Below are 23,060 nucleotides of genomic sequence, written 5' to 3'. Positions count from 1 at the left end.
AACCTAAATTAAAGAACGTGTTTGATGTTTTGGTCAAACAGTAAAAGCCTTCTCAGAAAGTGTCTGCTTTGATTATGTTGTGTGACTCTGCCTCTATTGTGTTCATGCTCTCATCCCCCCTCTCTCTCTTACACTATTGAATATTGAGGGTTGAGTCTTGTGACTTGTGAATTTATTCATTTATTTTCTCCAACATTTATGGATAATCCATACGTAAATGTAAACAGATCTATTTCTACACGTTGCATCCTATTGATCGTTTGGTGGATCCACATGATATTTCATCCAGTAGAGGGCTCTCTACAGTCAGGGCAGAATACTGGTTACCAGACAGTAAAATAAAACAAAACAAACAGCAAGTTTAATTGTTTGTTTTTTCTTCAATAAACAATCACCCAAATAATAATAATAATGATAATAATGATAATAATAATAACTTCCATCATTTATAGAAGTGACAAACTTATAACCAGTAATAATAAACATAATCTTTTTCTCTTTTTTTACATTTTCAACACGGTATTCAAGAGAAAATCCGACTTACAACCAGTTAAAAAAATATTTAATCTACAAGTGGTTTCAACTGTATTTGTATAAACTGTTGGGTGGTTTAGTGTACAACAAAAAAAAATTATACTTTATAAGTTCAAGAAAGGTTTTGTGTGTAAAAATCTTAACTTGTAAAGTATCTAAAGCTGTCAGATAAATTTAGTGGAGTAAAAAGGTACATATTTCTCACTGAGTTAGTGGTTAATAGATGGATTTACTAGAAAAATATCTCAACAAAACTATAAAACACAATATCACAGTAATATGGGATATTGATCAGGATAAATTACAATAAGAGCCCACGTATGACATATGACAACAAAGGAAATAACAATATATAGCATCAAAAATCACACTTGATGTCCAAAAAGATCATTGTTCTGTGAGTTAACAGTGTAAATTGCTTTCACTTGGGAAACAGAGATGTGCAGACAGCCGCTGGGACAAAAACATTAAAATTAAAAAAAAAATCTACTCCCACATTCAGTCCAAGGAAGCAAAAAGAAAAAAAACACACGGAGAGCAGGGGGGTCCAGGAGGAGATTTGCATGGCACCCTCTCCCCACAGAGGTCCAGGTCTGCAGACGTCACTGGTCGAGGATCTTTGTTTTCTCTCCACCTCTCTCGGTGGAGGAATACAAGTTTATCATCCAGCCAGGGACGGGACGGTCTCCTCTGCCGCTCCTCTCCTCCGTCTGTCGGCTTTGCACTGGGCTCTTTCTCCTGTATGGTGGATATCCTGCTCAATACTTCTTTCTTGGATGATATGGGGGATCATTCAAAAAGTAAGTTTCGTCCCATTTCTGCTCCTGTGTTTCCATTCCGAGGGTTTACTGTTAGATTTGTTTTAGTTCATATTGAGGTCCTGATCGCAGTGTAGTCTCTTGAAGTTTTGATTAATTGCGAGGTTTGTGGTTTAAAATCGAAAACCGGCTGCTGGAACGAAAAAACGCAACAATACCCATATAATAACCTCATTAAAACTTATATTGTAATGGTGATCGTGCGTTTAGGGTGACCCATGCTGGTATTTTTAGCTCCTTTGACCTCATTATTTTAATTCAGTATCACTCCTGGAAAGACCTACGTGTTTGTTGTGATACGTGCACAACATTTTCTCTCCTTAGGGTGAAGGGGGTTTAACAGGGATGTCATGGGGATTTAAAAAAGAAGAAGAAGAAAGAGCGCACACGGTGTTGCATTAATGCATCTCTCCCCACTCTCACACAGAGAAGTCGGGAATCGCCATGTGTGTGGGCTGTGGAAGTCAGATACACGACCAGTACATCCTGAGAGTCTCCCCGGACCTGGAGTGGCATGCAGCCTGCCTCAAGTGTGCAGAGTGCAGCCAGTATCTGGACGAGACCTGCACTTGCTTTGTCCGAGACGGAAAGACTTACTGTAAAAGAGACTATGCAAGGTAGGAAGCTCAGGGAGAGATGTGCAGGATGCATTGTTGAAAAGAAAGACAGGAGGTGAAATAAAATGATATTCTGAAACTAGATTCGTTTGAGTCCAGAACCATGACCCCCCCACAACGCGTCTCCGTCCTCCCATTTCCCAGGTTATTTGGCATCAAATGTGCAAAGTGCAACATGGGCTTCTGCAGCAGCGACCTGGTGATGAGAGCCCGGGATAACGTGTATCACATGGAGTGTTTTCGGTGCTCGGTGTGCAGCCGACACCTCCTGCCCGGGGACGAGTTCTCTCTGCGGGACGACGAGCTGCTGTGTCGGGCCGATCACGGCTTGCTGGTGGAGCGGGCCTCTGCAGGGAGCCCGCTGAGCCCGGGGAACATCCACACCAGACCGCTGCACATCTCAGGTAAGACACACACAATTATTATTATTATTATTATTATTATTATTATTATTATTATTATTATTATTGTGGTATCTTTCTTGCTAATTTTTTGTTGTTTTCTTAGGCTAAATTTGAGTCATCTGAATACTAATTATATTTTCTGTGCATATAGACCCTGGAAACATTCACTGAAATACCATAACAGTGTGTCTTAAACCTAATGAGTGTAGTGACCTCATAACCTAATAATATTTGGTGTTTCTAAAGCCTGATATTTTCATAAACTGCAGAAGAAAATTGTAAATAAGTGTCTAAAATGTATTAAAAATGTAAAACTTTATGTATGCATTTATTTAAGTGTATTAATCTGAGTTTCTTATCGAATAAGCCCCAATTTTTCTCCCCCCTGCAGACGCGGTTTCGGTCCGGCATCCTCCCCATCACCGGAACCACGTCCACAAGCAGTCGGAGAAGACGACCCGGGTCCGGACGGTGCTGAACGAGAAGCAGCTCCACACCCTGCGGACCTGCTACAACGCAAACCCGCGACCGGACGCTCTGATGAAGGAACAGCTGGTGGAGATGACCGGCCTGAGCCCCAGGGTGATCCGCGTCTGGTTTCAGAACAAGCGCTGCAAAGACAAGAAGAGGTCCATCCTGATGAAGCAGATCCAGCAGCAGCAGCACAGCGACAAAACCGTGAGTTTGTTCAGCTGTTTACAGGCTGCTTTCATGGTGAAACAATGGATTATTGCAGGTGTTTACCATCTCACACGTTTAATATATCTTGGGCTCATTAAAGGCATTTAGTCTTTATTTATTCAGTCACTCTTTCCACAGAAAACATGTGATTAATTTGTTCTGGATAGAAAACTCAACGAAAGTCTGTGTAAATCATCAGGAAACCAGAAAATGTTCATGTGCAACACCTTTGCTCGATAGGATAAAGAAAACATGAGTAACTGGTAATAATACTGGAGAAATGCTTGATATTTAAAGGGCTGGTAACAAAAAAAACATTTGCTGATTGTGATTTTGACTAAAAAGACAATAGAGAAAATAAGAAAGAAGGAAAATAAAATGTGTCGTGACGGAACTGTAATATAAAACTTTCAGCTTTACATTTTTCATTTTAAATGTACAGGTATTTTTATAAATTGGAAAATTATACTAAATAGAATTATTTAATCTAATTATTTTAATCTTAAATGTAATAACCCAGCTTCTGCATAATTAGATTTAGGCTGTTTAATAGGCTCATATAAGTTTATAGCGCATGCTCACAGATTATTTCTACAGTACTTTCCAGCATTTCTTTGTATTATTGTGCGCAAAAATTGGCTTTTACTTCCCTTATAATTACAAAAAAATGGGCTAAACATCAGAATATTTATCCTGGTTAATATCTGGGGTGTTTTTCGCTCCTCGTGCAGAATCTGCAGGGCCTGACGGGCACAGCTCTGGTGGCAGGCAGCCCCATCCGACACGAGAGCACCGTGCAGGGGAATCCTGTGGAGGTGCAAACCTACCAGCCACCGTGGAAAACCCTCAGCGACTTCGCCCTGCAGAGCGACCTGGACCAGCCCGCCTTCCAGCAACTGGTAGGATTAACATTAAATTCATTATTACAGAAATTAATTATAGGCTTGTGGGAAATAATACAAAGGAGCTGCATTCACAGAGGGACAAAGAGAAAGGAAAGGAAGATTTGTTGAGCGTCATTTTTGATAAAGACACGGATTAAATTTAACAGTGATGATGGGCTTCATTTAGCGTTTTGTTTTGTTTTTTTAAAAAACACTCATAAATAATTCTTACATCTATCCAAAGGGGAAAAAAACCCTGGCTCAACTGATAGTGACGCTTTTCATTTTCAAAAGGTTCAAGTGCGAACAAGCTGTTTGTTGTGCCAAACTGTTTCACAACCTCGTGTAAAGGCCCCCACGTGGAGTCACTGGATATGCTGACGCAGCTCTCGTGAGATTTACAAGACTGATATTTTGTCATGTGTTTTTAATAGATAGGCCTTAAAGAAGACATTTGTAATCATTTTCCACATCCACCCGGAGCCCTCACAGCAGTGCAGCCTTGCTCCATGAGCACAGTCACATGTTGACATCTTTACCAGGGTGTTTCCTCGAGAGGGTTTTTGCAGCAAACGAGCTCTTAAAAAACAAACATAAATAAACAATCAGTAATCAAACACAAATACATGATCAACTTTAAATAAATCCCTGTTGATCCGACTCCTCCTGTGTGTCCTCCGACAGGTGTCTTTCTCTGAGTCGGGCTCTCTGGGCAACTCCTCGGGCAGTGATGTGACCTCCCTGTCGTCGCAGTTACCGGACACACCGAACAGCATGGTGCCGAGTCCCATCGACACGTGAGGAGGCCTGGAGGTCAGCTTGCTGGAGCACCGGGGACGCGCAGAGACCTCAGCGACGTTTAATGAAGAAACACCAACACACAGGATGGATTATGCACGAGGATACATTCAAGGTGTCGACTGGAGGGATCGGAGATCTGACTTTTCCCTTCACATTTAGGGCATTTCAGCTCACTGTCTTGCTCAAGGACACTCCGACAGGACACACACAGCTGTTGATGGACTTCTACCGTGATGCCAATGCCTGACCTGGCCATAATAACTCGGTGAATATGGGATACAAGCCTCCTGAACGTTAATGCCTACAGTATGTTTATCAGGAAAACCCACAAATACGAACTGTGTAGATGTGCATGATTTGTAAGTTTCAATATCGACTCTTGTAAATGAATGAAACCGAGGGGAGGCGCATTGTTGGCGCTCTCTCCTGCAAATAAGTTATTATTATTTATTATTATGAGGACAGACATAGCCGATCTTATCAATAAAACATAGTTCTAACTGATTACTGCATGTTCAATTTGTTCAGCAAAAACCTTCAGAGAGTTTTTAAAAGTATTCAGAAAAATAAAGCAGTTTTGAGGTGAAATGGAAACACATCTGCTGCTTCTAATGCGACACTGAGGACAAACTCAGTAAAAACTTACACATAAATATATAAATATTGTCTTTAGGTTGAAATTGAATATTCAGGTGTTAAAAAAGGTTTAGTCGCCCTGATTTGTGGGTGCCATTCTCTGCCAGTAAGCTGCACCTTCACAAAAACCCTGAGGTAGTATCCTGGAAACCTTGCTTACATTTAGGCCTGCTCACTTTCTGAGCCCAGTGGATCAGTAACTGATGTCTGACAAGATATTATTAACCATTTATCCACACGTCACAGGTCACTGAATGCAACACAATAAGCAAATCATGGCCTCCAAATAGCCTGGGCCCAGATTTAGCATATATATTTATTTTTTGTTCCCTTCGCTGATAAAACGATCAAAATGCTCGTATTTAGACACATGTCATAGTGCCATACCAACCTGAGGCCCATGGTAACAAGTCTAGACAGAGGACAGGCAGCGGCGGCCGCTTATCTTCCTCTGGCATCACCTGCAGAGGACACACTGAATGGACCCAAAACAAAGCGCGCAGCCGCGCAGCGCTGAGGGGACTCCCGGCCAGCCTGCGGACGCATCCTGGCGTGTCTTGAGTTTATTTTCATTCCAGTAGGAATCCTGGACGGCAAATAGCCGCTGGACAAGAGAGCATGCAGGTCAAGCCGGGACTGACACACTACACCTCAACAATTTGTTGGGGAGGATCGGCTTTAAGCAGCGAGGGAAACAGGAGTGGCGTTGAAATTAAAAATCCTGTTAAGACTTAAAGACGTGCTGATATACCTGCTTTATGTTTAAACTGCGTGAAGGAGAACAGTCGCATCGGTTCATTTAAGAACTACATGTGGACAAGAACAACACTAGCAGGGTTAATATATAGTAAGTACACACTTAATTTTATTGTTGTTTTTAGTGATTTTTCGTCAAATCTGACACAGAAGTCTTAAAAAATTTAAAAAACTGCAAAATCCTCAACATCAATATTACAGTCAACAAGCTGGATTAAATGCTTCAGTGGCACATTATGGAAAATGCAAAGGGTGGGTTAGTAAATTTCAGTTTTCTTTTCTAAAAAAAAAAAAATATATATGTTTTTAGCCAAAACATGCAGGTTTATGCAAAACTAGGGGCCATGGAGCATCTGCAATATCCACGTTTATTACTATATTGTGAATATACACTTATCAATACACTTTCAATAATCAATACAGGGCATGTACAGATAAAGATGGCTGGTGTTGCTCAAAAGTAGATTAAAAAGTTCTTTAAAATACACATATTTCAACCCAAAAGCCCTGTTTTTCTTGTGGGTATCAGTTTGTGAGAACCAGTTGCTATATATCGTTTCTGTGAGATACAACAGTGCAGTTTGTTTTTCTAGAAATTGCATGTGGCTCCCAAATGAGCCCAAATTAGTAAGCCTTCATTACCCAAGTTCAAAAATGTCGGAGTGACAGAATGACTCATCCCAAATCAAACAGCAGCAGCATGATACATTATTATTATATGCTCATGATATTAACTTAACTTTGTACATTCGACACAGAACAAAACTGAAGACCAACAACACATAACCATGAGTATTTTATTCTTGATGATAAATGTAACTCAATAATAATAACAACTCAATAAATTATATTAATTTGTAAGTGAGAGAAAAGAAGAAGAATGTGAACTTGAAAAATATAAACTCTTAACACGTATTTGCAATCAAGGCAGGTCAGTAACTTGTGACTGGCTTTATGTAGACTAAAGAAAACATTCTGGTCATTCACATTCAAAAATGATAAATAAATTAACAGTATAGATGAAAATGTTTGGCAAAATATAAATTACAGTATAAGTAAATGAGTCAGGTTTAGATCATCACTTTGTATCCATTTTCTATCAACAACAGAAACAAGAAGAGGAACAAACGGCTTGTTTAGACACTAAATGGAATAGTTGTGCGTGTGTTCTAGCTACAATGTACAAACAAGAGATTTTGTGCAAATTCCTCATAAATATCATCTGATTTCCTTAGAAACCAAAACAGATGAACAGACACAGTATAAGGCTTTTGAAAAATTTCACAAAGTTTAAAGAGTGTTTTTACTCGTGTGCAGTAAGTCGGGGGGGAAAAAAAGAACAATCCGGAAACAACTCCACGTATCAGTCTCTTTTGTTGTGTTTATACTGCGCTCATCCATTCTGAGGACAGTGGGCGACTCCATCACTCTTCCTGCTTCTTTAGAAAAAACTGCAGCGCTGAGTCCCACTGATCTCTTGGAAAGCGATTTGACAACTCGCAGTAATCCAGCAGCTGGGAAACTTTGCACAAACAGAGAAGAACAACTAGATTAGACAGGGTGTCAAACAGCTATCCTTTATCTTTTCCAAAAAAAGGGGCAAACATTTGAATTTCACCAAAACAAGCCCAACACGTGCAGAGATAAATTCTTCCCAACGAAACGACTTTTACGTCTCAATACTTGAGCACTTAAACATTTTTCCTGGAATGAGTTGGAGAACCTACATGGCAAAATTAGCTGTTTCTACACGAGGTAACACCTTTTCTTATATATAATTAAATATATCAATATGATCCATCCAATTTTCTTGTTACGCATTTATCAGAATTACTCACCTGCTTGCTTTGTTTTGTTGTCGGACTCTTTCTCATTTGCAGCACAGTCCTAAGGGAAAATTAAAAGCATTAAGAAGCATTAATACCTACGATAACAGTGTGCTGCTGGTACTAGTAGTGCTTTGTGTGTACAATCCTATTTGTCTCATCTAAAATTAATTCCAGCAACACAACAAAAGACAACAGAAAATATAAGGCAACATTTAAAGCTGCTACAACAACATTAAATTAGTTTATAGTAACGGGTGATAAGGAACCGTCCTGGATCAAACTGTTTTACTCTGAGGAATGTTCCTGAGGTTAACTCAACAATGAGGGCAGCGGGGCAAGACACCATGCATTATTGCTTTGTTTGAAAGAAACGACAATAGCTTGTCTCCCTTTGAATGGGAGTTAATCGGTGTCTAAACAGTGGTGGTTGCAGAGTGGTGAGGGGCGGGTCGTCAAGAGGAAGATGAAGGAGACAAGCTGTTTACTGGGAGTTGAACCAGTGGCAGGTAAATCCACTGTGAAGGAAGCCATTTATCTTTGTAAAAGCCTTCCTGTTACAGATTCACCGGGGCCCAGAGGAGCAATTGTTAATCAGCAGAGGCAGAGAAGAGGTTGTGTTTGGATGCTTTATCTAAAAGGCATGAAACTCTGACGGCCTGAGAGGTGTTTTTGATTATTTGTATGTTTTTCAGAGTCAAACCTCTTCAAATTCTTTTCATGCACCTCTCCCAAAATTTTGTGTATGGTTTGAATATTTTAACCACTGACTGGTTCAGTTATGATACATCCATGTGTAAGTAAATTATTTATGTAAATACATGTACTGCATGTGTTACCGTGTTTACCTGAATGAACGTAGCCAGCAGCACACAGCTCATCTCCTGCTGCAGGATGACCTTGTTTTGGGGGTTGTTGTAGCAGGCCGAGATGAGGGAGGGGAAGAGCACTCTGATGAGGCGCGGGTGGCTGAAGTACTGGAAGGGCAGCTGACACAGTTTCTGCAGGACGCTGGGCTGGCGGCCAGACTGCACTATCACCTGGAACACACACAGGGAGCGGGGCCAGTCAGTCACTAAGCCAGTCAGTGGCACTGTGGGCTGTAAATCACCGCCCTGTGCTCCTCCCACATGTAAATCTGCCACTAAAACAACACGCAAACAGCCATTAGGAGGAGACCTGTGGGGCACAGCCTCCCACCATGCAATTATGGGCTATAAAACACAATGATGGGATGTTTTGTTCTTCCTTTGTACCAACGGTAATAGCAGAGCTGCTGTACCATAAGAAGGAAATGTGACCTGATATCATCATCAGTGGTTGAAACTTCACTTTTTGTGTTAAGCAACACTAAAGTACAGAATCAGTGTGAATGTTTGTTACCGCCCTGCAGGAGTGTAGCTCAGGTTGAGAGGGCATTCATAGTGCAACCGGGGTACGAAAAGGTGGGGTGGCGGGTGAAAGGCTCAACCAACACTGTGGCCACCCCCACTTTAAGAAATGAGCAATAACATTAATGGTATTTTCACCCGGCCGACATCCTGCTCTCCATCACAGCCCGTCAATCATACTCCATCACATCCGGGCCACCAGTATTACAACCAAATCACTCCCAGCCTCGTTTGATTAGAAAGGGGGACTGCTTTTAAGGAAGGGGGTCCACGGCCTAATGCTCTGGTCATCTCCCCTGAGCCTGGGAAGAACCATCAGCACCCCTCTGAGAGCCATGGGGTCAGCATGTTAAATCCTGGCTGTACTGCTTTATAGGACCAGACTTTGGGCCGGAGGCTCAATGCCAATGGAAACCAGAAGGGCGAGGTGAGGTCCTCGAGTCACGGTGACATAAATTCACGAGATTTACAAGATTTTAAAAATACACTCTCTAATACTCTGCCATTGGCTGCTCCTTTGATAATGCACTCCAAGTTTGAGCAGCAGGATAAACAAAGTGATAATTCACCGCTTTTATCAGTTCAAGGTGAAGCTTCTCAGAGCTGCCCTCTACAGCGGCGTTCAAAAGGGACACAAAACAGTGCCACTTCCTTCCATTATATGTTTAAAGGAACCATGTGGACAGGTCAAACACTCTGACTTCTAATACATTACAAATATTTAAAAATGTGAAGAGCAGTGAATTTGTCAACCTGAAATGTAAGTGCTAATTTCTGAAGCTAAGACGCATCATTTCTGCTCTGATGTGTTTTTACTGAAATAAAGAATAGTCTTGACTACATTACAAGTATGTGTGCGTAACAGTGGAAGAACAAAATCCAAGTTTCACTGACTCAATAAGTGTTTTTCAGAAAGGAATGTGGGACTTATTGGACGATTTCATTCGCTGAAGGAAAGAAAAAAAAGGGCAAGCTCTGGTTGTTTTCAAAAGTAGAGCTGCTTATTTTCAGTGAATGTAGTTTTAGCATTTTCGTGCTACTTTCCACTAAATCCAGCGTCATTTTATCTTCTGTTGCAACACTGCCCAAAGACAAACTGGTAATGGAGGTAATAAATTTATACAGCAGAACTCATTAGGAAGCCAAAACCATGATTCTGCAAAAAGCTAAAGAATCTATTCGTTCTTGTGTTTTAATCCAGAACATTTACGATGTAGGCATCATAATTTAACACCAGAGCAAGTGTTGGATGTTTGAGCTGGGGCTCTGAGAAGATCCAACCCACAAATCAACCAGCCATCTCATAATCCTCCACTGCGCACAGTTCCATCTTCAGCTGCCTAAACAAATTGTCCCCCCTCAAGTGCCTGACGCAGAGAGACATAAAACAAAGCCTGGTGGCAGCGAGAGTCTGGAGGTAAGAAAAGAAGCAGGGTCCCCTGCCAACTTTCCACGCCTCTACCAGGTGAAGAGCAACACCAGAGCCCGAGATGGTTTCCAACTTGAGATTATGTCGCAGCAGCTCAGCTGAAGTATCTGCAGCTCAAAGCCCGACATCATAAAACTAACAACAAGCATCTGAACCAATGCATCTGGCCCCGCATATAACGCAGACCCTGTAAAAAACTCAAGTGCCTTGGCTTCTCTGTTCTTTCTTAAGTTCAGAGACCTGGCATTTTCAAACAGTGCCGGGTTTATGATGCTGTGGACAGTGAGGAAGTTATGTAATGGAAGCAACAACAAAGAGTGTGTAAAGTTAATGTACTGAAACGCAAACAAATTCCCGGGAAAACCCAGTGTTGTGGCGGAAACCCGAGTTACGGCAGATTTAAGAACAGAGGAAAAAGTAAATCATCATCCCGCCATGCAGTAAAACATACATCTCATGTAGAATAGTTTGCCGGTGCGCATAAGGCTGCTGCATAAGGCATGTTATTAAAGGTGCAGAACAGAATGTGAAGAAATAATAGTTTTGAAGTTATATCAAAAGACATCTATGTATTGTGTTGCAGAGACATCTACTGAAATGAGCATGCTAACCAGCTAGCCCTGGTCCGTCGTTTTTCCAAATATTGTACCTTTAATTTTTTACTGCACAAATCCAATTATAAATGTTGATGTCACACAGATGTCAATCTTGAGTGTGTGGAGGAGTTCGAGCTGGGTTATATGGTCTTAAGTTAAAGTTGCAATAGTTTAAGTCTGCATCGCAAAACACAACATTTATATATTCTAAAATCATCTTAAAAGCACTTCATAAATGCTAGGACTGGGTGGCTAAGTCAGATATCACAATATTTTTGACTAAATACCTTGATATTGTGACAATATTGTAGGGGCGACTACTGGTACTTTCACAACACATTCAGATTTTTGATAAATAATAATCATTAATGTGGATATAATGACAAAGTGGGTAAAGGCAAGTATTAGAACAAGAAGAACAGTCTTAAATTCAGAAAATTGCATCACTTTACTGTAATGCAGCCTTTAAAACCAGGAAGAGAAAACATTTATGTCATATCACGATATATCAATATCCACATTTAAGATAGTGTACAGTCTCATATCACAATAATGATATAATATTGATATATTGCCCAGCAATAAGAGGAATCTGCATTTGTCTTGGTGTCTAGACAGACTGAACACCTCGGGGAGGAACCAGCATCAGTGGAAGGCCATATATCTGACACTCGAATCCACAAAATAAACCAGATCTATCCGAGTGGAACTGTTTCACTGATAAGAAGAGCAGCACAGCAGACACTGCAAAGCAAAGTTAGTCAAAGAACTAGTTTAGTGCTACTTTACAACATTTACAAAAGGCTTATTGAGACGAGCACAGGACGCTGTGTAAATTACCTCTGGACAATTAGATGCTAGGGACGCAGACATTGACATCCACACTCCAACTTGACTTTTAAGGCGATCGTCAGTCGTTTTAAAATCCCGTAAAAACCTGCCGTTTACACAATAAAGCCTAATAACTCTTTATTTATCTCTCTGAGCTGACGCTGTCATTCCATCCCAGATCCTACTCACTGATAATTCTGCTCTGAAACTAACCTGACGACAGCGTTACAGACAAATGGAAACTCCTCACTGAAAGGTTTGCGGGGATAAAAATGTCCTCAGCTTCACTTAAAGTCAGTTGGACCTGCGTTCACCCTTGAAGCGGAGTGTAAATCATCTACCGAGTTAACAATAAGGCCCTCTCCTGCCAGTCAGTGGAGAGTGTGTCTGTCTGCCTTTTTCTCTGCCTCTGTTTACACTGTTGGGTGATACAGAGTGTGCATTCCCCGGCGCTGGCTCCCCGTGGTCTGCACGAGCTGCACTTACCCTGCAGGCAGCGGAGGGCCTGGTTGTCTTGGCAGTAATGGACTGCTGAAGGAGGCGTTTCAACATCAGGTTAACAGGAATTACAAGCCTAAAGCTCGGCCTGGGCCTGCGGGGCAGAGGAAACGCCCTCGTAGAGAATGGGAAGAAGAGGAATGACCCCACAGATACGGCTGAGCTCTGGAGATGTGTGTGGGATGTTCTGTGTAAGAGACCATCTATACAGCTCATGTGATGCAGAAAACAGTTTAGGAAATATAAGCACAGAGGAGTCAGGTACTCTCAGGAGCCAGCGCGGGGAAATCGATCCCAATACATTTATGAAAACATCCATACGCTCCCTGAAACTGCTTCTGTGTGTGTGTGTTATTGGGGCAACAGCATTTGTGTGTGGAGCTCGCTCTTCTCTGTGTGCGTGTGGCCATTTTCCAAAGTTTTCTTAAGATTTCCACACTCTCAAATCGCATGCGTCTCTCAATAGCAAGCAGGAATCAGGTGGGTTAACATGTCAACAGTTTACAATTACAGTCGTGGCAGCTCAAAGATTCAACAGATCATCACTGTGGATGATTCACAAATGAATCACTGTATTTAAACACAAGGAGATTATCAGCACATATCTCTTCAGGGAAAGAGGAAGTACCGTTGTCAGTTACAAAATAGGTGTAATTTGTTCTGCTTTTTTAATTTTTGTCAAATAGGTCTCCACGGACACACGCGACAGACAATGAAACATATGGCTACACGGCTCGCTGGCCCCCACGAGCAGTGGCGCACTTGAAAAACACACAAGCCTACATATGTCACTCTCCCAATGGCTTTTTGTGTGACAAGGTGAATTATTCATGCCCCCAGAGCAGAGGGAATACATCACTACGTATAGTGCTGCTTCAAAGTTCTGCTTTTTATGAGCAGCCTTATTTCTAGAGCATACATATAAACAAAAGCTGGTTTGCCGACAGTGAATCAGCAGTCTCGGCGACCGCACAGGCCCTGGGTCGGGCCGCTTTTGTGTCCTGCCAATGCTTACATTAGCTTGAGAAAAGCTCAAGCTGCTCTAAATATTCTCCTCAACGCCATCCATCTTAGTGCGGAACTGAATGGACGCATTCCAGGAACTGGACCACTGGCAAAGATCAACTCTGTGCAGAGGTTGTGTGGGATTTTGTTTCCCGACAATCTATACTTGAATGTGATTTTAAAAACTACAACCAGAAAGCAAGGTAAGAAGATCCGTTTACTTTATACTTTTTTGTTGGCAGAACCCAGGCTGTGCACAGGTTTTGCAAATTAACAACATGCATAAAAACAAATACAGTCAAGCATGGCTGCTCTGTTAACGTTGCTGAGGGTGTGCAAAGAAGAATAATCTGTCACCCACTTAATTTAATCATCAGTCCTCATTCAATTATTCAATATAATATGCAAATTGGATCTACAATGACCAACAAATGCTAATTCTGTACATCAGAATAATTAAATTGGATAGAAACTGAGAGGACAGGAAGATCCTTTAATTAGAACAAAAAAATCTGCTAAATTAGAATCAGTAATCAGCCTATAAATCGTGGTGAAGGGGGGTTGACTGCGACGGTGCCAACATAAATGACATATCAGAGGTTTGAGACTGAAGCTGTGGCTGCTGCCTGTGTGGGTCAGGCTTAATACAATCAAAGCCCAGCCAACTGTAGCATGGCTAATCAGAGGCCCGGTAGACGGGCCACGCATGACAGCCAATTACACAGCAGCCAGGTCTGCTCCATCACATCCTGCTCACTTCCCCCTAGCCCCCCTAAGTAGCTGTAAGAGCGAGGCCAGCACGCTGCTCTGCTTTAACAGGAGGGAACAATGGGTCACTCTGTGGGACAATAGACGACACACAGAGCAAAAGCAGGAAGGTGCCAAGGCATGAATCTTTAAACAGGTGCTTTTTGTTACGATTACAAAACTACACCCTTTTTCTGACAAATAATACATGAACAGAACAATAGTAAGATGATATTACCAGGCTCGCCTAACTCAGTAGACACAAAGCTGAAACAATTAAACAATTGACAGAAGATGTATCCATTACAATTTAAGCAATTGGTAAATTGTGTTCAGTAGTGGCGAAACAAAAAGTAGATTAAATGATTACTTGGCAGACAAAATAACTCACGTAATATTTTGACAAACAATTAATTGTTTTAGTCATTATTGGAGGAAAAAGTCCAAATATTCTGAGATTCCAGCTTCTCATACTATGAAGATTGAATGCTCGTCTTTCCACATACGATAGTAAACTGAATATTTTGGGGTTTTCGACTGTTGCTCGGATAAAACAATTGTAGAAATCGGTTTGAGTTAAGGGGAATTAAAATGGAAATTTTACATTGTTTACAAACATTTCTTAGACAAAATGTTATTTAAAAAAGGAGCTGTAACAAATCTTTTTGTTTCCACTTGACTGCTATTTTCTATGTAATACTTTTATTTATATATGAGAAACTTTTTCTTCTTTTTAAATGGTTGGCCTGACAAAACACCAAATAACAGAACGTTTTATATTTTACATACTGATGAATGAAACAATTAATTGATAAAATTGATCAATAATAATAATAATTTAAAAAATATATATTTATCTATATGTTTACAGTAGTTTGGCTTTTGAATTGAAGTGAATTTTAATTGCTCTGCAGTCTGTGCAGGCTCAGGCTGCTTTACCTGGTTGTCGGGGTGGTTAACGGTAAAGTATCCCACGCAGATGATGACTTCGTGCAGCAGCTCTTCAGACGAATGCTGTGTACAGTACCAGAGCAGCGAGCTGACGATGTGTCGGAAAGCTAGAGACAGGCCCTCAGCTCCTAAAACAGACTGACAGGTCACAGACAAAACATGTTAGCATGTTTTACAGTAAATTAAGCATAAATTGTCTATGACTGTGATTACAAAGAGCTCAATACACCAACAAGACAAAGTAATAAAAGATGATACGTTTTGCTGGCAGGAACATACATGGTGTAAGAGTATAAGCAACTTAAGCGGGGTCCCACCATAAAACACCCCAATCCCGCTCTGAAATGAGATGCTAGAAGCAGCTCACAGACAGTATTTATTAAACATGTCAGTGTGACCAAGCACCGTAAGATCATCACTATTCCGCTACAAGTTTGGATGTAAAATGCTAACACACCCAAACACGTAATACCTGAGACGCTAAAGGCTGTTTTCAGGCCTCATAATTTATGCATGCAGGCAACATATTAATCTCAATGAACAACAGAAGCAGCGGTCAAACAGAACAAAAGCAATTCAAAATCATTCAGATCCCGAAAACACAAACCAGAAAACCACAATGCAAGGCGGAAAAAGGGCATTTCTGGTTTGAATGTGAACTTCTTTTGAAACATTTATTTTGGAGAATCACATATTTGCTGCTGCCAAAATGCAACCGATGCAAACCAGTTATTTATACTGCGTTGAACCCTTTTGAAAATCCTCCTGTAAACATATTATTGGGAGCTGATGCTGCAGCAGAGTGAGTTAACGGCCTCAATTCTGATCATCCACCGCAACTCATATTAGCCGGTGCTGTGAGGTAATGTGAAACACAAGGTGATTACAACGTCCCGGCCAGAAAAAGAAACATTATTTAAAATGTTCATAAAACTCCGGCAGTGAAATGCTTTCATTTCCAGCTGTTTTGAGTTGCCAGAACGTGGCAGGTCAGTGAGAGGAAGCTGCTTCAAAGTAATTACCACAAGACATTAAAATAATTAACAGCGTTCTCGCTCGCTCTCGTGCCTCTCCGTCTATGCGGTGACTTAGCACCGTGAAGCTGTCGCCCTCTCCTCCTCGGGGTGGGTAATGTACGGCCCCTGCATACAGTGCTAATCACTCGTGCTCCATCCTAACTGCTGACCCAGCGGGCTCTAGTCAACCCTGACATCTGACCTGGGGTCAAAGGGCACCTGTGTTTATGTCCATAGGTCAGCTTTGTCCTGAGGAGAGTAACTCCTCTTCTAATGGCGCCTAACAAAGGAACTAGCATCAATCTGATCATGTACATAGGTTTATTAAATCCAGGGAGGATAATTCAAATATTTGTGAGCATTTTTACTATAGCCTGCAGTTTGTGATTGCTCTTTCTACTGCTTAGTCAAATACCAGTTAGTTAATGCCAAGGTTCTATAAAATATGTGCAGTATAATAAGGAATCTACAATACAGAAAAGATGCTCAAACAAACATCAGATACAGAACGGTAATGAAAGAAATGTCTAATCTGTCGCTGATAACAAAATCTGCTACAGGTTAAAGGGATGATTTTATTTGTGAAAAGTGAAAACAGAAAATATCCTGGATTTATCATGAATACCTGGAAGGCGGATAGGTCGAGCAGGGCAAAACTGTTGAGGAAGCGGATCCCTTGCAAAGCCACCTGGATGACCCCGGGGCCGTAGGGCTCCTGACTCCGGGAGGCCGACTCTGGAGCAAAACTGTGCAGCAGGATGCAATACAGGGTGTGCACCACTCCCACCAGGTCTGTGGACTGCAGCAGGGCCGTCAATCCAGTCGGGTCCTGGCGTTTATTGTCAAATATACTGGGAGCACTGGGGAGGAAGTGAAGGGAAGTGTGGTCAGAAAAACAATAAAGACATATGATACAAGAAAAATGCTACGTGGCTTAATGTCTTTATTTTGTGCTTTTCTGCTGCTGGTGTCATGCAAAAGAAAAAAGAAACTCAATGTCAGATTGTTGTCTCACTGTGACATCCCAAGACCAAGACCGCAAAAAAACAGTCTAGACCTCAGCGACTTCTAGATTTACTCACCAGACAAGGACTAAGAGATGACTTTCCCTTAAAATAACAGATATAACCCTGTTAGTGCTGCCCTATTACCTGACTTTGACTGCAGCGAGTGGAGGGGCACCAAGTTAAAAATGTGTTTCGTATTGACATGTTGGGTCACAGCTACTCTTAAGTTCATCGTCAGCTCTTCAAGTGCTTCTGATCATTAACGGAATAACAATTTTTCATTCTTTGCATGCGAGCAGGCGCTTCCATTCACTTTTTGACTTCACTCGTATGACTCACTGACAGCCAGTTTTGGTTGCAGATGAAGAGCGGGACCTTTGAGACTCAAGATCGGCTCTTCCGTTCCCACTCAAGCTACAGTAAACATAGTGATGCCATGACGTGAAGCTCATGGCAGTGTCTACAAGTTGGCGGATTTTATTGAGCTGCCTGACAAAGTGCTGAGTGCTCTGGCACGGTTAATCAAGGCCTGCCGGAGAGGATTCAAGGTGATATGTTTGTTTGGCTCCGAGAAGATGCCACCCTGTTGGTTAAAGGCATTGGTAATATCATCCTTTAACAGCAAAGCCAGGGGTAATGCCAGTTGGAAAGAGGGGGCCTGACGAGATGGCAAAAAGAGCTCCATTTAGTAAGCCACAGATCTGACCAACCCTTTTGACATTAGTGCCGGAGATTTACACATTTTCATGGTTTCAGTGTTTTAAAATTGTCATGCCAGGAGTTTCAAAGGAAAGACATTTAGGTGGAGGATCCAATTGCAAAAAATGAATATTTATAGAATTTTTAACACAACGGGGTGAACTGGACTGCACATTCAGCATTACTACAATTAATGCAATAATGTTATCCAGTATTTTTAGTTGCAATGCATACTAAAGACTCCAGTGCAAACCCTCATCTAGTGTGGACAGACGATTTAAGACTACCGCAGCAGCCCCAGCTATGATTTGCAGCCATGTAGAATGGAGGGTGTGCGACCTCTGGATGGAACCTACAGTGCATGCTGATACTTGATGTTAGCCAACAGGCTCTGCGTAAAATATGCTGCTAGGCAAGAACACAGCCTCCTAATGCCGTTATAATCCCCTGACACAGCAACTGGCATGGCCAAAATATTCTACAGGCCCACTGAGCATTCTTGTATACGACACACCAAGAATCTTGGCAGAACTGAGCTCGCTGGCTCCTGTATCGATCATAACACTGGTCTCATTAAACCTGTAAAGTCTGACGCTATGTTTTCTCACAGAAATTACGTGACAAACAGTCTTTGACTATGCTGGTGTGAAGCAGCTGGTTGTTGTCACTGCAGCACCTTGCAGCTGACAAGATCTTGGAATAAGGTACTGCCAAGAGGCGGGGTTGTCATGGAAAAAAATTGAATTGGCTCAATCGCCATCTTGATTGAGCTTTTTCCTAGGGATGCCCGATTATAAGAAATTCTGTTATTATGTATTATTCCGATAATTAAATTATAGCTGATAAATAGAGACGATATTACCAAGCCAAATTGTTTTCATTGACTAGTCTATGATATGCGTTTTGTCATTGTGTTTTATCTGCAGAAGAAGCAGCCATACGCTTTTGGCTCTCTAAAAGCCTTTATTTTTAGACATTATTTAATACATTGACATTTCTGATCTTAAAGATTATCAAAGAATTGAATGTGAATTCTGAGGCAAAATTCTTTATAAGAGGTTTGTGAAGTTTTTTGATGTACTTTACAGTCAGATTTGGTCTTTGTTGTAGTAATAGTGAAGTCAGATTTTGTTAAGTCAGAGCGATGGAATATCAAATCATCCATCTTTGTTTCTTACCCTCAGGTGTGCATAAACTACAGGTTATAAACAACAACATTTTTTAAAAATGGTCAGCTCTCAGTATCAGCCTTGAGAAGCAAGTAATTATCGGTTATAGGGATTAGCTGAAAGAAATCCATATTGTGATTTCTCCAGTTCAAATGTGATTGTAATGTCTGACATCAAAGCATTTCTGAGCCGGCTACCTTGGTCAGCATTTCTTTGCCTTTTAAGTGAGGAATTGTGGTACTGATGTCCCTTGGTGTGACTGTGTGCTTAGCCTCTGTCAGCGGCGCCACTGAACCTCTTTGAGTGGAGGTCACTGTAGCACACGTGGGTGGGCTCCCCCCACGCTGCAGGCAAAGGTTTATGGTGAGTGACAGAGCGCTGGGTCAAGTAGATGCCTATCTCTATCTGCAGTAACGACAGCTTAGCCAGCTAGCTGGCTGGCTGGAGGAAACGACCTGCTGGATGATTACAGAGGAGCCACAGTCTTTGTTTGAGTAACTGTGAGCCCCGTCTTTATGGATCCCTGTGACATTTAAGAACGGACAGTGACTCAGTCTCTGTCATTAGACGCACAGAGAAAGGTGTGTGTATGTTTGTCAGAGGGGGATCAAGAGATCACAGTGATGTTTAAGGTGTGTAATAGAGTAAGAGAGATTCTCACCGTCCAGTTACGACAAAACACAGCTTGCACATGCTGTGTAGCAGAGCTGAGGCTTGCTGAAGGAAAGCGGACATCTTGGGGTGCTCGTCTACAGGACCTTGGATCGACAAGAAACACCCATACAGCTTGTCGATCAAACCCATGTTTACCACGTAGCTGGAAGAACACACAAGAGGAGAAAAAAACATGCAGTGGTTATTAGCTAATACATTTACTTTGAGAGACTTCCTTCGTAAAAGCTCATCTCACACAGGCAAACAAAGGCCTTTACTGTGCAAACTTCCACAGCACTGCAGCTGAAAGCGGATACCTCACCTAAGCCCTCCACCCCCTGCTATTACTGTGATATCTCCAATTTGTCTTTGCCAATGACAGGTCTCATGATCATGTTCCCTGTACTCTTTCAGCCACAAATCACTGCTAATAGTGTCATTAGAGGCCTGTTGTGCCAGCCCAGCTCTGGGCCCTTGACAGTTGGCTGACCTGGGGCCGTCTTCTCTTTGGGCTCTGGCTCAGGCACCAACAGCTTATAGAAATCTATAAAGCACTACAGCTGCCAATCAAGACTTTGGTCACTGAAGCCACGGTTCCTTGTCTTATCACCGTCTTGACTCTGGGCTTCTGTCACATACCTTTTTTTGTTATAACTGTCACTCAGTGAGGTCCTCTCAAAACAGGTGATTATGACCGTTTTCAAGCTCCACTGCAGGTCATCTGACACTTGAACCAAGTCCCATTGTTTTGACTTGATCCTCTTCCACAGCTTTACTTGGGTTGAAAGGATCTTTCCTCACACTGACTGCTTTGTTCATTGCCTGCTCTCTGTTTGACAACCTGCTTGGTGGTCGAACTTGCCACTTGATGCGTCTCCTCTTGCGAGTATGGATTGAAAATATTTATGACAGTGATAGGGGGCTAAAAGCACCAAAAGCCAAACTGAAAAACTGGTAATGAGAGGAAAGGAAACAGTGATCTCCTTTCTATGTGATAAATAGGTTTGCATAATGGGAGAGCGTTGCAAAAGCTGAAACTGTTTTGATCTTTTGTCCTTCCTCACTAGCATATACATTATACAAGGCAGTTGAGGTAAATCTTGAGCTCGTACTTGGGATTATCAGTCTGACGACACCATTTTTCTCAGGCCCTCCCCTGTCTCCAGGGTTACGACTGGGTCAGTGGATGAGAGTGGTGGGCCTGTGCAGCTGCTCTGTCCAGATGAATCATGGCTTGTGGGAGGGATGGTGGAAAGACTGCACTCTTCCACACGGCTTCAACAGGCCAGGCCTGCCTTTCCTCACAGCCCACATTTCTCCAACACAGCACCGACTCCTCCAGCCCAGACCCCAATAGCAAGCTCCAACGCCAGGTTCAAGGAGGCTTTTCAAAGCTTTGGAAGTGCTCTTTGTTTATGCTACTTCATGCCCCCCCTTAGAAACTGATTTTACTTGAAATGCGGCTCTGGATGTGTGGAAAAAGTACACGCTGGAAGGCTGCCAGAATACGCCCTCATTCTCACACTACTCCCATTCTAACAAGACACCAGTTGGACCATTTCCAAGAGATCTGACAGTTTGTCAGCCTATTCTTTACATAAGGCACACTGTTGAGGAAATCAGAGGTTGACCAACTCTCAACCCAGTGAAGAGGAGTGGAGGAGGGATGTACTAAAGCAGGTAAAAAGGTCATGAGATGAGAAAGAGAGGTGCCATGTAGGAGGAGGAGAAGCAGTGTGAGAGGAGTGCAGAGCGTTGGAGGGAAAATACCTGATTAGGTCTTGTGTGCGAGTGTTGAAGGACTCGGTGGCAGAGCTCTTGACCTTGGCATCTGGGGAGGAAATCCATGTCTTTTCACCTTGTCCAGACTCAGAGATATGTGGCCAGAGGGACCCCAGGATGGTAGCAATGGTCTGCAGCAGGCCTGTCGTCAAACCCTCAAAGACTTGTTTGTTCACACTGCGCCCAAAAATGGATTTGTCCTCATCTGGGACATACAGCTGCAAGAGTGGAAGAAGGAAACAAAGCAATTAATTAACCCATTTTCTTTGATAAAACCTGATGCTGACAGGCTGCATTAGACAGCATTAAATGCCATTACACACAATCTAAACAGATTGTAGAGAGAAAGACAAAAGACAGGACCATTTAACCTTCAGCATGTGCATTAATGGCCATTCAATTAACGCAGAGACTAACCCTAAATGCTTTGTTGATGTTAAGCAAAATGTTTAGTAAGTTTATCACCAGATTTAGGCCACAAATTAGTAGTGACTTGTAAGAGTCACAAAAGGAATATAGCAGCTGTTAAAGGCACTTCCTCCCACACAAGTGATAAAAAAACTGGTGTAAACAATTAAAGATGTACTGTGACTGAGTTACAAGACAAGGTGGAAGCCCAAATAAAGAGGCTGTAGAAAGAAGATAGAAAGTGTAGTCAGATGAGCATTTTTTGTCATTTGCATTTGCAGACAAACCTAATAAAAAACACACAAGCACAGGTCCACATCTAAAATATAGTGCTACTGTTTAGTGGAGAACCTTGCTAAGGTAAAACCCTCTCATTTGGTCTAATGGTTGGGGTGAACCCTGACAGCATAGGTAAATCCACCGACATTCTCCACAAATCTAATTAAAAGGGTACATGCTCATATGGCAGTGCAACCCCCACTGCCTTACTCTATTGCTCACACACACGCATACCAGAACATAGGATGAATGTGCGCCAAGTTTAAGAGTCAAACAAAATAACAAAATTTAAAACTTTGTTGTCTGAATTGTAAATAAAACCGCGACATAATAAGCAGGGCGTGTGGGAGCATGAATAACTGTTTAGGCCAATTCTGAATCTGTGTTGAACACAGAGAACAGTTAGTTTGTCTCCTGCAGCGCTGCGGAATATGTCAGTCAGCAGAGCAGCTGCTGGGATATGTTTTATATAAACTGAAGCATACAGGCTAACCTCTCCCTGTGTGCCCTAAGGAAATATGACTGCTTTGGATTGGAACTCGGCACTGGAGAAGGAAGCCCCAGTAGAGTTCATGCATGTACCACAACCCTGTGCCTGCGCCTTGTCCTGTCTGTGTTGTGAGTGCAGGCGGCCCCAGCGA

At 42.0% G+C, this 23,060-nt stretch overlaps 2 protein-coding genes across 2 annotated transcripts in view; one reads left to right on the top strand and one right to left on the bottom strand.

The window, feature by feature from the left end:
- The first annotated feature begins 1,155 nt into the window (after positions 1-1,155).
- isl2a (ISL LIM homeobox 2a) lies at positions 1,156-4,739 on the top strand. Its single transcript, XM_073472699.1, has 6 exons — positions 1,156-1,334; positions 1,780-1,969; positions 2,114-2,373; positions 2,765-3,051; positions 3,786-3,953; positions 4,623-4,739. The coding sequence occupies exons 1-6, from the start codon at positions 1,277-1,279 to the stop codon at positions 4,737-4,739; spliced, it is 1,080 nt and encodes a 359-aa protein (XP_073328800.1). The 5' UTR covers positions 1,156-1,276.
- A 2,175-nt stretch (positions 4,740-6,914) lies between these two features.
- Positions 6,915-23,060, bottom strand: part of scaper (S-phase cyclin A-associated protein in the ER) — a 64,148-nt gene continuing 48,002 nt past the window's right edge. The window contains exons 25-31 of the mRNA XM_073472138.1: positions 21,721-21,950; positions 19,958-20,113; positions 17,047-17,281; positions 15,394-15,543; positions 8,806-8,997; positions 7,970-8,018; positions 6,915-7,653 (exon numbers count right to left, since the gene is read on the bottom strand). Of these exons, the coding sequence (XP_073328239.1) occupies positions 7,556-7,653; positions 7,970-8,018; positions 8,806-8,997; positions 15,394-15,543; positions 17,047-17,281; positions 19,958-20,113; positions 21,721-21,950 (1,110 nt within the window). The 3' untranslated portion in view covers positions 6,915-7,555. The remainder of the gene's footprint in view (positions 7,654-7,969; positions 8,019-8,805; positions 8,998-15,393; positions 15,544-17,046; positions 17,282-19,957; positions 20,114-21,720; positions 21,951-23,060) is intronic.

Source organism: Pagrus major, chromosome 8, assembly GCF_040436345.1.
Source record: "Pagrus major chromosome 8, Pma_NU_1.0".
NCBI classification, from domain to species: Eukaryota; Metazoa; Chordata; class Actinopteri; order Spariformes; family Sparidae; genus Pagrus; species Pagrus major.
Note: the sequence above shows the minus strand (reverse complement) of the source record. Positions and strands in the feature narration are given on the sequence as shown.

What these genes read in the sequence shown, in the direction of transcription:
- isl2a (XM_073472699.1), top strand. Translation starts at nt 1,277, where the DNA reads ATGGTGGATATCCTGCTCAATACTTCTTTCTTGGATGATATGGGGGAT. An exon ending in TATGGGGGATCATTCAAAAA is followed by an intron (nt 1,335 to 1,779) that starts GTAAGTTTCGTC and finishes ACTCTCACACAG; the next exon opens with AGAAGTCGGGAATCGCCATG. An exon ending in TGTAAAAGAGACTATGCAAG is followed by an intron (nt 1,970 to 2,113) that starts GTAGGAAGCTCA and finishes CCCATTTCCCAG; the next exon opens with GTTATTTGGCATCAAATGTG.